This window comes from Lontra canadensis, unplaced genomic scaffold (genome assembly GCF_010015895.1).
Source record: "Lontra canadensis isolate GAN:19392208 unplaced genomic scaffold, GSC_riverotter_1.0 scaffold1, whole genome shotgun sequence".
In the NCBI taxonomy this organism is placed as follows: domain Eukaryota; kingdom Metazoa; phylum Chordata; class Mammalia; order Carnivora; family Mustelidae; genus Lontra; species Lontra canadensis.
The window spans coordinates 87,807,384-87,827,265 of record NW_022630995.1 but is presented as its reverse complement, the minus strand read 5'-3'; the positions used below and the strand labels follow the sequence as shown (position 1 = coordinate 87,827,265).

At 36.4% G+C, this 19,882-nt stretch overlaps 1 protein-coding gene across 2 annotated transcripts in view; it reads right to left on the bottom strand.

Annotated features, from left to right (window-relative positions):
- Positions 1-2,286: 2,286 nt before the first annotated feature.
- PRDM5 (PR/SET domain 5) overlaps positions 2,287-19,882 on the bottom strand; it is a 216,089-nt gene continuing 198,493 nt past the window's right edge. For both annotated transcript variants that reach the window (XM_032858594.1, XM_032858584.1), the window contains 2 exons: positions 12,639-12,743; positions 2,287-3,517 (listed from right to left, as the gene is read on the bottom strand). In XM_032858594.1, coding sequence (XP_032714485.1) covers positions 3,353-3,517; positions 12,639-12,743 — 270 coding nt within the window. In that variant the 3' untranslated portion in view covers positions 2,287-3,352. The remainder of the gene's footprint in view (positions 3,518-12,638; positions 12,744-19,882) is intronic.

Genomic DNA, 19,882 nt, shown 5'->3' with positions numbered 1-19,882 from the left:
CTTATTGCCCTGAGACCAACTTGGCATAAATTTAGGGATACTTTCTAGATTTAGAAATGGTTAGAAGTAAACTATAAAGGCATGAGGCCTGGGAGTAAGAGCAACTATATTTCCTCCTTTCATTAAAAACAAAAATATTCATTAAAATATTCATTTGGATTTTACTATAGAACTGGGCTAGTTAGTTTTATAGGAAAATACAATGCTAATACCAACTGTGGTAGTGATTTATACAGATTTATTATAGATTTATAGAAAAATAAAAATGCTATTGAAGTTCTGCTATATTTACAATGCTACATTTATATACATGCACATATACCTCAATATTAATGATAAAATCTTATAGTTTTAAAGAGGCACATTTCCTCCCAGCCACCCATCTCTGTATATGCACAACCATAAGATAAGTTTTCATAAGCAATGTTTAGATTTGTGAAGGAAAAAAGTGAATATTTCCAATACCTAACCTCTTTCCTTTCTTCCTTTCCAGCTTTGGGACACAAAAGTACACAGAATTTTATGCACAAATTAAGGTTTTTAAGACCTGTGATCTATATTCACATATACCCAATGAGTTGGCTGCAATAGGTCAGAAGAATTAGAGCAATGTACTTGCATTGTAAAGCACTGAATAGAAGTGATCCTCTGCAGATTCACATAAACCCATGATATAAGAAGCATGTTTCTTAAAAGTAGCATTTTAACTATCCTGTATAACCCTAAGAATGAATCACCAATGAATACTTTTATGGTGCAACTGTTGATCATAATTAATCAATAAAGTCTCCCACCTAGCCAAAAACAACAACAACAAAAAAAAACAAGATGGAAAATAATATAAGCTAGTGATTGTGAAACAAGAAGGAATTCAAGATATGTAAATATCTTGAATGTTAATACCCAAAGGCAATGATTATAAGAGGATATCTGAACCTATCCATATTATTGAATACCTCTTAAAATTATGTAGCCCTGACTTCATGGGTACCTGAAACTTTGGCCTGCTCCCAAGAAAGTACTTGAGCCATAGTCTTTTATAGCAGAAAAGCAAAGAAAGACACTTCCAAGTGGGTATCTGTACTCCAATTTACCAATAGGACTTATCCTCTGTGACTATTTATATTCTTAATTCTCAATCAAGCCTAAAAAAAAAAAAAAAATCAGTTCTCATCTTTTTGACATTGCTGAGTGATTTAAAAGTTGCAGGATGTGAATACTAATATATCTGAAATGCTTATAAATAATCATCTTTTGGATAAAGGTAACAGCACACAGTCTTCTAAAGACTTGGTTTTGGTTTCAGGGCTTTGAAAAGAAAAGACTCTGGACCAGTAGGTCTTTCCACACCATTTTCTCAAGTTTACCTGACTATGAACCTTAGTCTGATAAGGCCCAGTACCTCTTCCTCATCAGTTTTATTCGGCAACATGGTGACGACATGGTTTCAAGGGTAATTTCCAATTACACCAGATCTGTCAATTTTGAGTCATTGAGATTACACAAAATTGGATTTGGCTTCTTTTCAAGTTTCACATTCATCACATAATCGGGATATGAAGCTTCCCATACAGAGGAGGTAGCATCCAAAGGAAGGAATGTGCTTAAATAATACACACTACCCAATTTTACAGCTGTCCTTTTATATTCAAATGATATTAAGCATACTGTCATGTTAAATTGAAAACATTTTAGATCTAAAAATATACTGTTGAAACAAACGACATAGTGAGAAACAAGACCAAAATCTATTTTTATAAAATATAGTCTATAATTTCAGATAAAAAATGCTACATACAACCATACTTAGATATCTTCTAAATTATAATCTGAGATTTACATTTTTTAAAAGTTTTCTCCAGTGAATTTCAAATTTAGTATTTTTAGAGTTTAAATCTCTATACTGAATCTTTATGTTTCTCTTTAAAACTGAATTGAGCAAAAATATAATTCTAAAACAAGATTCCTGACTTCAAAGAAATGTGTCTTCAGATAACCTTTCTCCTTAAAACATTAGAACCAATGCCCTTAAAACTATACTTCCTTTTTGACTGAATATTAAGTAGAAAAATTCATGATTTGGACTTCATTTTTATTTTCTTCTGGTTTTTGTATCCCTTCATGCTATTTTGACATCACTATTACATTTTATCAAACCTTCTCTCAAAACAAGTTGCCCATTGTATGTTGCTCTCAAGTATGTTATTGAAATACAACCTAAAGGAAGAGATTAAGCTTCTTGCTTCAATTTCCCTTATGCACCAGTGATAATTTCAACCCTAACAGTTGCCAGATTTGTACTTTTTATTCTGGATTCCTAATTATATAGGACAATTGAGGGTAATTCAAGAGTGTTTCAGAATCACATACTGCCAAGATTCTGGAAAATGTCTTTTGCAAAACAGAATGTTAATGCTCTGGGGACTCTATTGTATCTGCACCAACATGTTCTGAATGAGAAGGTAAAGGGCTAGGGGTTCATCATAACTAATACTGTAATGCCACTATGGGCTGACACTGTCAGTCAACAAATACTGAGAACCTATTTTGTTTCAATTTTTAGTTACATAGATTTGTATATTGTAAATTTCTAAAGATAACTGGTATAAACTCAGAAGGATCAGTTCGATATATATTTAAATGTACGGTCTTGTACAGATCTTATGAAAGTACTATAGACCATGAGTGTCTGTATCTAAATGATTAGAGGAAATAATGTTAGAATAGTCTAAAATGAAAATAATTCAATAGATGCTTTAGTTCTTAAATATCTCTTTATTTTAAACTGAACTATTGTAGGGAGCTATAAATAAGATCAACTTTTGGTCTGTTTCACAAAATAGCAAGTTTTATCCTGTTATCATGCTTGATGCTTTAAAAACTCTTGACCTTATCCTCATCTGCAATGAAATATTTTGGTATATTAATTTCTTTCTGGCTAAATCAGCAGTAGCCAGTTGTAATAACCAGCACGTGCACACACAAAGATGACAATAAAATAAAAAGGCCCAATAAAAAGTGTTAATAAAGTTCATTACAGAGAGGTGGCCCAGAAGGAAAGCCACGACTCCCTTTTCCATTTTATAAAATAGAGCACAAGTAGTATTCTGCAAGGCTACAAACTTGTACCATTTTTTGGTAGAAGTAGGATATTCGTTCTTTCTTTCTTTCTCCTTTCTTTCCCTTTTCTTTCTTTTTTTCATAAGCATCTACAAACTCTAAAGGTAGGCAAATAAGAACTATGAGACCAGTGAATTACTTTAAGCTACTTCTGCTATGCTAATCAGGTGACAGAAATCTGGGTTTCATATTAGGAGCCCTTCTAAATGGTTTAATTCCTTTACAGCTACCATTAGCTGTCAGCTTCACCGTGGATATTGTCCATGTGCACTTTGAGGTAGTCATTCCTTGTAAACTTCTTATGGCAAAACTGGCATTCTGCCAGTGGACGATTGGGATTGTGAGTCATCTTGTGTCGGATCAGCATTTTCTTTAGGCTAAAAGCCAAGTCACAAACCTAGAAAAGACCCAAAGATACCAATCATATTATGCTGAAAAACCTGAAGATATGTCAATTTATCATTTATACAATATACATTATGCATCATCCTATTATCAAGTATGAACTGACGGACACAAAAACAAAAATTGCTCGAAATAAATGAATTTAACATCCCAACTAAAGGGTAAAGAAAATTAATTATAGTTCCCAAAAGCTGTTTGCATTTAATGTGTGTGTCCTTTATACCCTAGCCACCCTCCCTCCCCCTCTGCTACTGTATTTAAATATGTCTAGAAATATAACTCCTTAGGAACAATGTTTTTCTTCCCATGATGGAGTATATTGACAATTTCATATTAAACATGTTAAACAAAAAGCCTAATGGCCCAGAGGGCATTGCTCCATATGACATAAATAGCACAAGACATGTCTTACCAGTGATCCCTTTGATTTAGTCCCCTTTATGAAGTAAAAGGTTAACATTGCTTCAAGCACCCTAAGTGGAAGTTTTTTACCCACAACTCTAATTCTTGATTTCTTATTACATACACTCATTTAACTAAGTCATCTAACATGTTTACTTCATATAAGCTCTGCCACATTGACACCTGGCCCAACAGACATTAACATTCCAATAAAAATATTAAATTACCACAGAAGATGTAAGGTCTTCCTGCGTCAGTACTTTCCCACTCCTCCTGAGGTAGCTTCCTCTTACTGATTCCTCAGGGAAGCCTATATGATCTGCCAGAAGTGCTCTGTTAATTGCTTTCATAGTAGTTTTTACTTTTCCCTTTTAACACTTATCCTGAATGTAATTACTTATTAGGTGATTTTTTTTTTTAATTGCCTCCTTACTGGTCTAAGAAACATTAGGGTAAGAGTAGTCATTCCATAAATATTTGTTGACTTAAAGAAAGAAAGGTAGACAAGATGTTAGATAGACAGGTAAAAGTCTTATGAGCAATGTAAGTACATCAAAGGCTGTGGAATAATTCCAGAGATCGAAGAAGGTAACTATAGAGATTATTTTCAAGTAAAAGAAACTCTAAGTTTTCAAACGGCCTTACAAGTATAATCAAAATTTGTTATCATAAATAACACAGAATTATAATGTATCCCCTATTTCTATTTCCCTGGTTCCTTCTCTAAGCCCCATGTAATGAACAATTAATGAACAAGAGATACCAAATTCCTCACTGACTTCCCACTGAAAGTAGATTCAAAATAAATTCCTTACCATGGTGAAAAGGCACATCAATTTGTTCTCCAACTTCATTTGCATCCCTTCTTTCTCACGATGCTCCAGCTGCACATGCCTTCTTACCAAATACCCAGACTCAGTTCCTTCCTACAGGCCATGATTTATACTGTTCCCTGAGCCTGGAATGTTCTCTTCCCTGTGGCTGACTCCTTCTCATCTTTTAGGTTACTTTGAGTTACTTTCTCAGAGAATTCTTTCTTAAGTATTCTTTTATGCCTCACCCTTCTCCTTTTTAAAATTGTTCTCAGTCTTTATCACAGAATGCAATTAGGTATTTATTCAGGTTTGTTTGTTCAATGTTTATATCGCACTGGAATGTGAGTTCTGTGAGCAGAGGGGACATAGTGTCTAGTTCACTGTCTCAATTCAATGTCTGGCACAGGGACTAGGTTGAAGGGCTAACATCAGCTTTCATTATGTGCCAGGAATTACTCTTTGCAATTTATAAACACTAACTTGTGATAGTCTCACCTCACACTCTTAGGCAGATATTAGTACTCTGAACCTCATTTTACAGAAGGAAACTGACACAGTCACTTCAGTGTCTCAAGCTGGTTACCCAAGGTCACAGAACTAGGAAGTGGTTTCCAGGATTTAAACCCACGCAGTCTGGGTTCAGAGTTTTTACAACCCCAAGGACAGACTATTATTAAAGGCTCGAACTTCAAACAAAGATATGTGAGCTGACTGTACTTTTTCCATCTGCCTGGCTGACACCATTTTTAAGAAATAAAAACCTCTTTGAAAAAATAAAGGAGGTTCTCAGTTCAGCCCACCAGTGTATTGTGAGGGATATAAGTCAAGTTCACTTACATGGTCACCATGGGAAAATTACAGCAGCAGCAAGCTGAAGAAATGGAAAGGAAGTTGAGCAAGATCCTGAAGTCATTGATAACGGATCTGAATTAAGGAATCCTAGAAGCTCCACATAGGAGCTGTGATGAGAACAACCCAATGGATTTTTGAATGAGGGCCAGGTAGAGGATTAAGTATCAGCAGAGAGTAGCTGATGTCACACTTGTGAAAGTGACTATCTACACATTAAAAGCTATGTTTTCATGAACTAAGAGATTTCAAACTGATGTTCTGTATAAATCAAACGCAAGGACATTCATGGTCATTTTAAAATTATGGGAAAGCATGAAAGAATTCAAATAGTGCAACAGGGATGCTTCCTTTTTTTTATTTTCACTTTAAGTTCTTAGCCAACCCATCCACCTACTCCAAATTAGTATTAATTCACCTGCCAAAGAATAGGAAAATGTTTTTTCTTTCTCTAGGCTGGCAATAAACTGATTTTGTTTTAAAATGAAGTGAAACAACACATTTATCAAAGTACCTTGAGAGATAATATTAGAATTCTATACAAACATCTTCAGTTAACGTTTATCAATAACATACAATGTTCCTTGCCACTTCAGTTAGAAACAGAATGACAGAGAGTACTCTGTCCTGCCCTGTGGGATCCATAGTCTTAAGGAGAAATATTTTTTGATGCCATGAACATATCGCTAGGAGAAGGAACAGAGGAGAGGACAATCAAGTCTTCCTGGATGTATGGATGTTGTCATGTTGTAAGGTGGGGAATGATAGCCCAGGGAGAAGGAAGAGAACATGCAAAAGTACAGGGGTATAAGAAGCAAGGCCTAGGTGGGGAGGTGAAAACATTTCACTAAGCCTGAAGAAACAGATTATTGGAGCAACAAATTGACATAAATAAGTAAGAGAAAAAACCTGAAAAAGAAGTTAGAGTTGAAGGCTGGAGCCAAACTCTGGAGGTCCTGGTAATCATAATAAGACACTGGAAAGATCTTCTCCAAGTTGTGGGGATTAATTAAAGGATTCTGAACAGAGACTAAAACGAAAATATCATTTAGTACCAAGCTCAGAGTATGACACTGGAGTCAGCATGGCCAGTACTATGATTCTACTCTAAGCCAGAAATTACTTGGATATCAACTAAGATAGCACTTACTGTTTCATTGATTCATGCTTTTAAAAATATTCACTAAACGTTTCTTTATATGCCAGGTAATGTTCTAGGCCTGGGGACATGACAATGAACAAGAAAGAAAAAAGCCCTTTTGTCATGGAACTTACATAATAGATGATAAATAATTAAACCAACAAATATGTAATATTTCAGGTAGATGTAAGTGTCACGAAGGCGAAGAAGAATATGGTGTGAGGGTTAAGAAAGTAATGGAAATAAGGAAGAGAAGAATTTTAGCAGAGAATTGAAATAAGTACAGGAGAAGGTTATAAAGATACCCGAGAAGGGTATTCCAGTCCAGGGAAGGAGCCAGAAAGAAAGAAAGAAAGAAAGACAGACAGACAGGGGCCCTATTCATTGAAATATACTTAGTGTGTCTGAAACAGCAAGGTAGTGATGTGGCCAGAGTGAGTGGTGGTAGTGAAGTCAGAGAGGTAGGGGCAGAAGGGTGGGGGTGCAGATCTGTAGGGACTTTCAGACCGTGGTAGAACTTCGGTTTTCACTCTAAATGGGAAGGACAGTCATTGGAGGGTTTGAGCAAAGGAGTGAAATATAATATATATGCAATCTGTATCTAAAATATATAAAATCTGAATCAGGTTCTAGAAAGATCACTCTGTGTGGCAAGCTTAGGACAGACTGGGAGGAGCAAAGATCAAAGAGAGATAAATTAAGGAACAACTGCATTACTGTAGGAGACTAAGATGTTGCTGGGGAGTTGTCAAAAGTGTTCCGATTCTCAACTTATTTTAAATGTACAGCCAATCAGATTTGCTAGTGGATTAGAGGTCAGAGGTGAGAAAAAGAGAAGAGTGAAAGTGGTAATGAAAATTTAAAGAAGATAATAAGTTTGAGAAATATATAGAAGGAAAGACTGTCAGGAGTTGCCGGGACTGAATGGGAGAGCTAGTTGGGTTTGGGCCCTAGAATCCTGACTTGGCCAGTTATAAGTGGTAGAGAAGAGGTAGGTCACTCAACTTCAGTGAGCCTCATTTGATTCACAGAGGTGGAAATCACACTTGGGTACTTCTGGGGTACAGGGCAGATCAGTAAGAATATATATAAACTGGATCACTGTGTCTTTCTCATAACAGAAGCTCAACTAGATGATGCTATTGGTCACGGCTTAGGGAAAAAATGTCTGGCACAAGGCTCAGAACTTTGGTTTGGGTTATATGGAGATGGTGGGGCCCTCAGAAAGATGTACAGGTAAAGAGAACATGTTGAGTGACTGAGAAGGCTGGGGAGATACTGATTTCAGTCTGGAATATAGGAGAGATGCCTTCCAGGCAGCTTCAGAGTATCTGCCTAGAATTCAGAAGAGAAACCCAGGCAGGAGAAAGAGAGATTTGGAAGTCTTCACCCTAGGGATAGTAGCAAAGATACCAGAAGCTCAATACCTGTGGCACACTGGGGTTGCTGTACGGCATGGAACGACTGCATCTAAGGGGCTAGTGTTGATGCGTGAAGTGGCATTTGAGCAATATTATAAAGAACTGAGGTCAACATATATCAGTTTTTTTCTTTACAGTTTTGCTCAAATGCCACTCAAATGTCATACATGTGTGTGTTTTTTTGTGTGTGTGTTTGTAAATGCCAGTCAGGAAGTATGAACAAGAAATAAAGAGGACTTTCCAGGAGGAGGAAATGGTGCATGATACCACATGGGACAAGGGACAGAGATGCAGAACAGCATCACTGCTTCAGGAGACTCAGAGTTCATACAAATAAAATGCAGACTACTGACAGATAAGAGATTATTAAAATTTTAGTAATAAGAATTGACAAAAACCAGAATAACTAACTTTTCAGTCAAGTAAGAAGGTGGATTTTACTCTATGGGTTGTGAGACACTGTCACAAAAAAGGGCATGATTAGGTTTACTTTGAGACAATCACACTGGGACATAAAAACGATTTTAAGAGAATACTATGAACTGTATGCCAACAAGTTAGATAACTCAGATGAAATGAACAAGTTCCTAGAAGAACATAAATAATCAAAACTGATTCCAGAAACAGAAAAACTCCAGAGACCAGTAACAAGTAAAGAGATTGTATAAAAAAACAAATAAACAAGCAAGCAAACAAACAAAAAAACAAACAACCCACCAAACAAGAAAAAAACTTCCCAAAAAAGAAAAGTCTAGAACCAGACAGTTTCACAGATAAATTCCACCAAAAATATAAAGATGGATTAACAATAATCCCCTCAAATTCTCCCAAATAACAAAGAAGAGGGAATACTTCCTAATTTGTTCTGTGAGGCCAGCATTACCTTAATACCACAGCCAGGCAAAAATATTACAAGAAAAGAAAACTACAGGCCAATATCCCTTCTGAATATAGATGCAAAAATCTTCAAACAAACAAACAAAAAAAAAAACCAAAAACTCTAACAGGCCATATTCAAAGTTATGACCAAACAGATTTATCCAGACCGCAACAGTTGATCAACATAAGAAAATCAAACAATGTAATACACCACTTTAACAATACAAAAGATAAAAAAAATTATCATCTCTGTTGATGAAGGAAAGCCTTTGACAAAATCCAACATCCTGTCTTGATAAAAATATTGAAAACTAGGAAAGAAGGGAACTTCTTCAACATAGTAAAGGGCATTTATAAAAAATTCACAGCTAACATCACATTGAATGGTGAAAAACTACAAACTAATGCAAAAGAATGGACCCCTACTTCACACTACATTCAAAAATTAAACAGATCAAAGACCTAAATGTAAGACTTAAAACTATCGGGCGCCTGGGTGGCTCAGTGGTTAAGACCTCTGCCTTCAGCTCAGGTCATGATCCCAGGGTCCTGGGATGGAGCCTCGCATCGGGCTCTCTGCTCAGCAGGGAGCCTGCCTCCTCCTCCTCTCTCTTTCTGCCTGCCTCTCTGCCTACTTGTGATCTGTCTGTCAAATAAATAAAAATCTTAAAAAAAAAAAAAGACTTAAAACTATCAAACTTAGAAACAGGAGAGTAAATCTTCATAACCTTGAAATTGACAAGTCTTAGATCTGTCACCAAAAGCATGTTGAGAAAAAGGAAAAAAAAAACAAACAAAAAAAAACAAATAAATTGGATTTCAACATTGAAAACAATTTTTTTAAGATTTTATTTTTTTTTTAAGTGATCTCTGCATCCAACGTAGGGCTCAAACTCACAACCGCCAGATAAAGAGTTGCACGCTCGACCAACTGAGCCAGCCAGGCACCCCCAACATTGAAAAGTTTTGTGCATTAAAGGATATTATTAAAAAAGTGAAAGATAACTTATGGAATGTAAGAAAATGTCTAGTATCTAGAAAATACAAAGAATACTTACACTCAGCAACGAAAAGACAAATAACAAAATTTTTAAATGGGAAGAAGACTTGAATAGATATTTCTCCAGAGAAGATACAAATGCCAACAAACAAGTATATAGAAAGATGCTCAATATTATTAATCCTTTAGGAACTTTAAATCAAAGCCACAATGAGATATCACTTCACATGCCCTAAGGAGACTATAATTTGAAAAAACAGAAAATTACAAGCGTTGACAAAGACGTGGAAAAACTGGTATTCTCAGGCATTGCTAATGGGAATGTAAAATGGTGTAACTAGTATGAAAAACAATACAGAAGTTCTTTGAAAAATCGAACAGAATCACCATTTGACACAGCAATTCTACTCCTAGGTATATGGCCCAGAGGATTTAAAACAGGTACTTAAATACCTGTAGGCACATGTTTGTCTCAGAGCAATTCACAACAGCCAAAAGGGAGAAACAACCCAAATGTGCATCAATTATGAATAAACAAGTTGTGATATATACATACAATGGAATACCATTCAGGGAGTGATGTACTGATACAAGCTACAAAGTTGATAAACCCTGAAAACATTATGCTAAGTAAAAGAAGTCAGTCACCAAAGTCACATCCTATATGATTCATTTACATGAAATACCCATAACAGGTCATCTATTGAAATGAAAGAAGATTGGTCCTTGTCAGGGTCTGTGGAGAGTAAGGAATATCTCCTTAGTGGGTACAGAACTTTATTTTGGGACATTGATGTCTGGGCATGAGATAGAGGTGATGGTGGCACAACATTGTTAATGTACTCAATGCCAATGAATTGTTCACTTTAAAATTATTGATTTTATGTTATGTGAATTTTATCTCAAGTTAAAAAAATTACGTTGGCTGGGTGGAGAACACAGGGACGGTGAAGGTTACGCACTGCTAGTGGGACTGGAAACTGAGAGGAATTAATAGATTTGAGTGTTATTTAGGAAAAAGAAAGACGCGAAATGGGTGAGAAAGGATGACTTCTATCCAAAATGAGTAGGTTAAGAGGGTAAGATTTTGGAACAAAGACAGCCTCTATTGAGCAGGCTGCATTTCAGGGAGGTTCTGGAGGCCCTCAATCTCTATTCAGTGGACCAGTTTGAGCCACAAATAAGAACCAGAGACTTCTGAAAAAAGGATAGAAATAGATGAGATAGAAGTAAATTGAAAAAAATAATGCTTGTAACATTACAGTGTTTTTTTGTTTTTTTTTTTTAATAACATCATGGTCCCGTTTACCTTAGGAAGTAGTTGACAAAAAATATTGAGCATAAAATGAAAGTTGAGTTGAATGTGATGGTAGGAAGGTGTCTGTATATAGTTAATATTTAATTTCTATGCCCCATCAGTTATTTGTGTAGCTGTACAATTAAGTAATCTAAACAGGTTTTGCCTATATGAAAATGTTTCCAATAAAAGCACTAATGAATTAAACCAATTGAAATTATGAAGCTGGGGCTATACCTCCGGTTCAGGATAGAGCTACATGTGTACATTTCTTTCTTTGCAAGTACTTCTTGCCTTAAAGAATTTCACTGTTCATACAGGTATTTTTATGAGTAGGCCCACTGGGAGTACATTGTTGCCTTAACCTTACCACCAAAGTTTCATGGATGGACAAGGAAAACATCTTGCGTTTGTGAGTTTCCTTTCATGTGGACTGCTTAACACCGTGCTTTATCCGTTGGGATATGCTAATGGGACGAAGTCTTCGAGTTTCCCTCCACATTTAAAGAGAATTCTCTACTGTGCAATTTCACACACTACAACTTTAATGTTCCTTCTTCTACTGAGGTACATTAATGCTCTTCTTGCTATTTTTGTGTTAGAAATAAGCATCCAAGTGTTTTCCCTAAAGCCTGTGTCAATCTTCTGTAGGCTGTCAATCTTATACAGAATTGTGATACTGTTTATTGAGAAACCAATTTTTTCCCTTAATTAGTTAACACTCAGATTCATTTTACTGACGGTGGTAGTATTTTTCCTTTCATAAATAGTGTAAACTACTGTGTTTATAATTTCATTTCAATTCAAATGTCATTAGCAGAAAATCTAAACAATTAGCAATATTATCGAAACAAAGGAGTTTGTTCATGTTTTAGAAATTGATGGTTAGGCTGTAATGAAATAAATAGTATCTATGACCAGTTGAATCTCTGATTTAAGTATCATGAACCTATCAAAGTTCTGGGTAGACACATGAAAGCTGCCTTGAATCATCACACACTTATATCTTGAAAGAACAACTCAATTGCATTAAAAAAGGATGCAAGCGTGCCTTAAAGAAAATCAGAGTTTATTTGCTGCCAGCAAACTGGGATGAACAAAACGACTCCATAGTGGTTACATGGATTATGCAATCAAAACATACCAGCAGCGCAAGATCTCAACAGAAAGACCAGCCTGCAAAACATACACACACACACTCATACATACACACATCATGCGTAGACACACACACACACACACACACACACACTTCCAGCACATCTGTTACTGGAGGACACTGGGGAAAGAAAAGAGAAACCAAACTCACATCACACTGAAAAGGCTTTTCTCCAGTGTGCGTCCTCTTGTGCTCATCCAGGCCTCGCTTCTGGCTGAAGGCTTTGCTGCACTCTGAGCACTTGTATGGCTTCTCCTGCAGTCAGTGGAAAGAGATCACCATGAATCTGAGTGAACTTAGAGCCTTCCCTACTAAGGTATGCTGGCGGTGGGGTGGTATTTTATCTAGTTCTATAGGGTGCCACAGCAAATCCAGAGGGGTACAATGAGTTATTTTAAATGCTCGTGAGGAACAGCACTACTCAACCTCTGCTGGACAAACCGAACTACTTGCTCATGGCAGTTCACAGTTCCAGCATGAGACTGTGGGACATTTCTTTTAATTACATCGTACCTTTGCAAGGCTGGGTTCTGAATGATTGACATGATCTAACTACTAAAACAACTGAACTCTTAGGTTTTCTTCTGGATTGGTGGGCCGCAAAATTTCACTGAGATACTAAGGGCGTCATGGACCAAGAGAATTTGCAACCCCTAAACTAGATGGTGCAAATTGTTCACTATCTCAGAGGCATTCCCGGGAATGAAAACTTCAGGACAACATTGTCATCAGATTTTGGGGGTAAGTTTAAGAAGATGTGAGATATATATATATATATATATATATATAAAATGCAGCCATCAAAAAATGAAATCTTGCCATTTGCAATGATGCAGATGGAACTAGAGGGCATTATGGTAAGAGAAATTAGTCAATAAGAGAAAAGACAATTATCATATGATCTCACGGATATCAGGAATTTGAGAAACAAGACAGAGGATTATAGGGGAAAGGAGGGAAAAACGAAACAAGACAAAACCAGAGGAGACAAACCATAAAAGACTCTTAATCTCAGGATTCCCCTGTATTTTCTTACATGTTTTAGATTGATGATTTCCCCCCCTGTATTATCACAGAAGTTATGAGCACTATTTCTCTTAGTGGTTATCCTTAACAAATCTACCATATACATTTAACACAATTTAAAATTTATCCTACTGAATAACAAGTCCTGAAGAATGCTCCTGTCTTACATGTTATGTGTAGCAGTATTTTATTTGTGTCTTGATTTTTAATCCTGATACAGAATCATTATTACTTTACATACCAATGTGGTTTAGATTTATACATGCTTAACAATTTCTTCACTTCTCATCCGTTCCTATCTGACTTTGAGAGGATCTGATGATGGTAAATTCTGTTTTTATTGGATTGAAAATGACTTTATTTCTCATTTGTTATTTATTGAAAGTCTAGAAATCCAATTAGATGTATAACAGACTCTATTTTTCATGTCTCTTAATCATTTCCATCTCTTTGTATTGGGCCACATGTAATTTCTTTAGATTTAGTTGATCAATTATCTTCAGGTATGAATAACTTGTTAATAGTTACATTTGAGTTTTTAATTTATATTATATTTTAAACTTTTGTAAATTATTTGATTCTTTTCAATTATGCTTAATTTTTGACAAAATCTTATTTTTTACTCGTTTGCTTATATCTATTTCAAAATATTCTAGACATTTGTATAATTTGCCTCATCTGATAAATCATTATCTTAAGTTTTTTGGAAATTTAATTCTGCTATTTGTGGTTTCTCCTGTCTCCTGTTCATGGCTCTTGTTTCCTTGGGTGTTTTTGGAATTTGGAATCCTGGTCTCATGTTTGGTGGTCTTTATCTGTTAAAATTCCGTGACCCCTAGGTTGAGGGTAAGTCCCTCCAGACAGCATTTGTGTTTGCTTCTGCCAGGCATTCTGGGATGCTATCAATCAAAGACCATTTTAAGTTTATTTCTTGCCTTAGGGTTTTCTGGTCAGGGAAGCATTTTAAGTCTGAACTCTAAACACACTTGAGGGAAAGACTGTGGTTACAAACTCTAAGGAGAACTCTTTCTCTAGCCAGCAATTACTCTGAGACAATTAAATGTAGAAAGCACGTCCATTTGCCAAGGTAGATTATTTCCAGTTCCTGATTTCATTTTGAGTATCATTTTTCTAGGGTCCCAGCACTGTGGTGGGATGTGGTTCCATCTTGCCCTATAACCTAAGCCCAGAGCTTGCTTCCTTTTCCATCACCATTAAAAACTGAAACTTGAGTTTACAAATACTGGCAAACACCCCGAAGGTGTTCTCATTCTCAACCTCACCTTATTACTCTGGCATGTGGCTGCAGTTTGCTCTGTTGGATCCTGGGGATTACTGTTACCTACCCCCCCCACACACAAGTTCAGATATTTGCTATTTGCTTTAATATATCCAGCAAGGATAGGTGTTTTATATAGGGCCTCTATATTTTAAACGACCGTTCAAAGTTAACAGAAAAACACTACATTTTCTTGGCAGTCCAAAAAATATGTTTACTGCTTTTTTCATCTTGTCTAAATCAACACAATCTCTTTTCACATATTGCATGGTTTTTGGTGCTTATTATTTCTTCAAATATTGCCCAGGGTTTGTTTGTTTGTTTGTTTAAGAAAAACTTGAAAATGTAACTATAAGTATTTAAATCAGAAACTTCCTGGAGTTCCTGGGACTTGTATTATATCCAAACATTTTACTTAAACTTATATTTTAAAAACATATAAAGATATATCAATATGATGTATATGAAAAGAAAAAAAAGGAAAGCTCTTCTCCCTACCCACAATTTACCCACAGAACAAGATCTTGTAAAGAAGTAAGAGGCACATCACTGTGGCAACTGCAATGACAGGTAAGTATCTGTCAGAAAACAACCCAAGACAGGACCAATTATCGGGATGACATCCTAAGAGAGTGACGCAAAGTTTCCAGGAGAAAAAGGCAGTGAAAAACAAGGTCTGAGCATCACTGATTAAGAACATTCTTCTCATTCATTCCTAAAGGAAATTTAGGTATTAAATTAGCAGGTACTGTGTGCGTAAGCACCCTACAGTGCCCCATGGGTGCTGAGAAAGGTTCTGAGCTAGCATACGGAGATTCTGGCAAGACAAGGGTTTTGCAGTTATCACAAGTTTTCAAAAACTCAAATGTGTATTATGCATTGGCTCGGATTGAATAAGTAACATTTACACACACACACACACACACACACACACACACTCACCCCCTCATATATTAGTATTTTTCAAATTGGTCTTTGTCAAATAATCACTGTTGATTATTTTAATACACTTTATTTACAAATGCCACTGAAATTATATTACCTTCACTTAATCATTTTCACCTATAAAAGAACAATCATGTGCTTCTATGTGTGTGTTGGCAGGGAGGTGGAGTTGAAGTTTATAATGTTAGGTTCCTCTAATTTCAAAAAATTGAGAATTATAGTTGGAAAAGGGACCCATTTGATGAAGTAGTTCTGGGTCTGCCTGGATTCACTCTTTTCTACCAGGAACCATTTGAAGCCAAAGATTCCCTTAGATTTTGTCCTAAGATTATTAGCTCTAAGTCCTTAGGCCGTAGCAAGTATAGTAGGAAGAACCCATGATTGCCTTTCATATGTCTGTCCATCTCTTTTATCCCCAAGTCTTAAACAATCTGTAGTTTTCCTGAAGATAGTGCAAGGAAGGTTATAATTCCTGACAGATTTGGTGAGAATGCCATATACCACTTCTTGGAAAGAACTTTAATGCCCATCCTTGAAAACATTCCATTTTTTTTTTTTTAAAGATTTTACTTATTTATTTAGAGAGATAGAGAGCATGTGTGCCTGCAAGTGTGTGAGAGCAAGTGGGCGGAGGGGCAGAGGAAGAGAGAATCACAAGCAGGCTCTGTGCTGAGCATTTGAACCTGATGCAGGGCTCAGTCCCACGAACCTGACATCATGACCTAAGCTGAAATCAAGAGTCAGACACTTAACCAACTGAGCCACTCAGGCATTCCTGAAAAGATCCCAATTTACAGAGAATAGTACCAAAGCAAGTGTGAGGGAATTCCTGACCCAGTAACCAGCATTTATACCAAAGGCAGAGCCAGATGATCACCGGTCACTCATTTCAAATTTAAGAAAACCAAATGAACAGAAATAGGAAGAAGAAAAAAAGTGCATTTTATTTTTCAGAAAAAGAGAAACAAAACCAAACCCTCATCCCCCTTCTTTATTAATTTCTTCCCAATTATTCCTAGTCTGCCATATGAAAGAAATACCACCTCTCCTAAGGTAAACGTAGTTGGGCACAGAGAGAAAGCTGAGTGGTACAAAGACACCTAAAACTGTTCTTCTTCTCTTTTTCTCTGGGAATTGTGAAAAAAATCTATGTCACCTCTAGAGCATTCCTAAATATTCCTACCCCTAACTTCTCAGTCTAGAAGAATCCACGCTTGTGTGCAAGGAAGGAAGAGAACTTCAGTCTCTAATCTTCGCTGTCTGCCCTTACTATAAGGTTCACTGAGGATGACAGGGACTAGACAGCTACGTAGTGGTTGATGCAGCAAGAGAACATGTGACACAGAAAGCTTAAGAAATCTTTGAGTTCTTACAGTCAGGTTAGGCAGCAGAGGTAAGGCTGAGGTACCTGCCACCTTCCCAAGTACACACTGTTCCACAATCTACAGGCTGGTCTGGCTGAAGTGTTTAAGCAAGTTCGGAAAGCAATGGACTGCCAAAGGCCCCGATGCTCCTCCCCCACGAAGAACCCATACACTAGCAGCATTTTAACATTAACCATCTCCTAACTCCACTAATTCTCTTCCTCCATCTCTCCCTCCATTACAAAAATCTTTAATATGGGCACAAAATCTGATTCAATAAAATATCACGGAAATTGTAACACTGTTTCTGAGGGGAATATGTAGTATAAATTACACATTTTAACTCATTAGCTGGATTTAACCGGAGACAAAATGATTAGGTCCTTGATTAGTTCTTTTTCTGAATGATTACACAGTTTAACTGACAAATAGCTTGTCCTTTGTCATCATAACTGGGGAATCATTACTAAATGGAGGCAATCTATTTGTCAGTTAAACTGTGTAATCTGTCAAAAGCAGAATTAATCAGTAGTCTAATCAGTTCTCTTTAATCAAACAGCATTTGGCAGAATTCATTCAGAAGGTAAGATTTATAGAGCTCTACACCTTGTACCTTGTTATGTAGCTAATAATAAGTCCTATTTTTGTATTGCTAATGACCATCTATATAAAAAAATAACTTCAAATGTTATCTTTTTTCCCAACACGAACTGAATTAATAAATCTCAGAACCATTTTAGAAACAAAGTCACATTTTTAAGAAATCTTGGAGGAATCTAAATGTTGAAGTTCTTTAAAATAGTAATTTATCGGAGGCTACCTCTTAGTTTAGCTAAGGATCGCTTGCCAGGAGATAAAAAAGCATGCCCCCCACTACAGACTAACAAAGATAAGAATGGATCATGGGTAGATTATCTGCATGCCATAGGTAGGCATTGTGACTATTACCTTGATTGTTTTATGTTAGGCCCAATCAAATAGAAACAGAAAATAGAACAAGTGAGCTTTTCCCCTTGTAGTCAAAGGTCAGGTAAATGGTGTAAGGAAGTCAAAGAACGATGGTTAATAAACGTTCTTTCATGACCCTGGTGGCCTGATTCCGATAATTGAGAAATAAAGATTAGTAAGCAACTAAAACAGGCCAACGAGTGAGGATGGTAAGGACAGGCAGAACCTGTGGTATTTTGACCATACATAAACACAGTTGGCTTATGACAGGGTTCAACCTATGAGCGAAACACTGGCTTCTTGGTTGTTATATAGTATGTGGATATACGTGATGGACAAACCTTTCCTCTATTTGTCTTGCTCAAAGCTATACTAAGGCCAGAATGTCCACGCTGTTGATGAAATAACTTCCACGTGAGCAACCTGAACATCAAATACAATCTGAGAGAAGAAACTCACCGAAGAGGAATCAGATGTGGAAATAAGTCTCTTTGTCTTCTCTCTCCCACACACACACACACACAAGTATATTAGGATATAAAAGTTATCTTTTGTTCCAAATTAACTTCATTTGATTATCTTTTCTAGACTAAATATTTCTAGCTATTAATATTTCCCCTATCAGAGTTTAGAAAAATGATGTCTTCTGTCAGACGATTATTTCTCGTTTCTAAATTTAAAAGAAAATCTTAAAAACCTCGTGACACAGGGGATTTGGCATAAATTTCTTAAATATGAAATTTCTAAATAAACAAAAATTTTATAAATCTCTAGTTCCCCATTTTCTCAGCTGCTGCAGCAGTGGTTGACTTTCTTCTGTTGGGCACATTACAAACCCTGGCAGAGATGAAACGGACAACTTGTGACTAAATGTAAAAGCATCGTATTTCTATAACATTTGGGACAAAATCATTTAACCGTCAAACTCTTCGATCTACAAAAGACCTCGCTAATTTCCAAAGCTGAATGTAGAGACTCTCATGTAAGGGCAGGTCACATACAAACAGCCTTAGACTCTTGTCAGCCTGGTAAGACCCATTTGCCAAACCTTCCTTAGGCAAGGCACAGATAGCCTAAGCCCTCCACAGTAGTCTAGAGCAGGATTTCTCAACCTCAGTACCACTGATACTTAGGGTAAGATGCTTTGTGTTAGGGAGCTGTCCTGTGTACCCACTAGATGTCAGTAGCACATACCTCTCCCCTCCAAATTTATTCTCCAATCATGCCAACTCAAAAAATCTCCAGATGTTGTCAAATGTCCTCTCAAAGGCAAAATCACAGAAGTGCCATACAGAAGAGTACTTCCTGAATTATTTGCAGTGAAAGATTGTATTTCTCTCAGTGTGTTGCTGACTGATGCTGTGGCAAAGTAGGATGAAATTGAATTACTAAAAAAATGATCATGCATTTGGATGTACAACAATGCCAAAATGTTACAAAAGTCCTCAGTACTTCCTCACAATTTCTATATCTATCTCACCACGGGCCAGAAACAAAGAGTTTGTGTGCCGGTACCAGTCTTCAAGCCACACGTTGGCTAGCATGGGTCTAGACCAAAAATGTCTGATCACAGATCCCCATGATTCAGTTGTGTCATCTTCTAAGTGAACAAATTATGTCATACAACTTATACAAAAGATAACTACCAAGAGAATTACATCTAAATCTTGGATTAAATGTCATTTTAGTATTATATATACAAATTCTAAATTTTATGGTTGGGGTAGTGGAGAGGTTATAAATGGAAAAAAAAAAAAATGTTTGTTGTATCTGAGTGAGGCTCCATGTTGATTCACTCTCCTATTCTGTTTCTGTGGGTTTAAATATTTCCT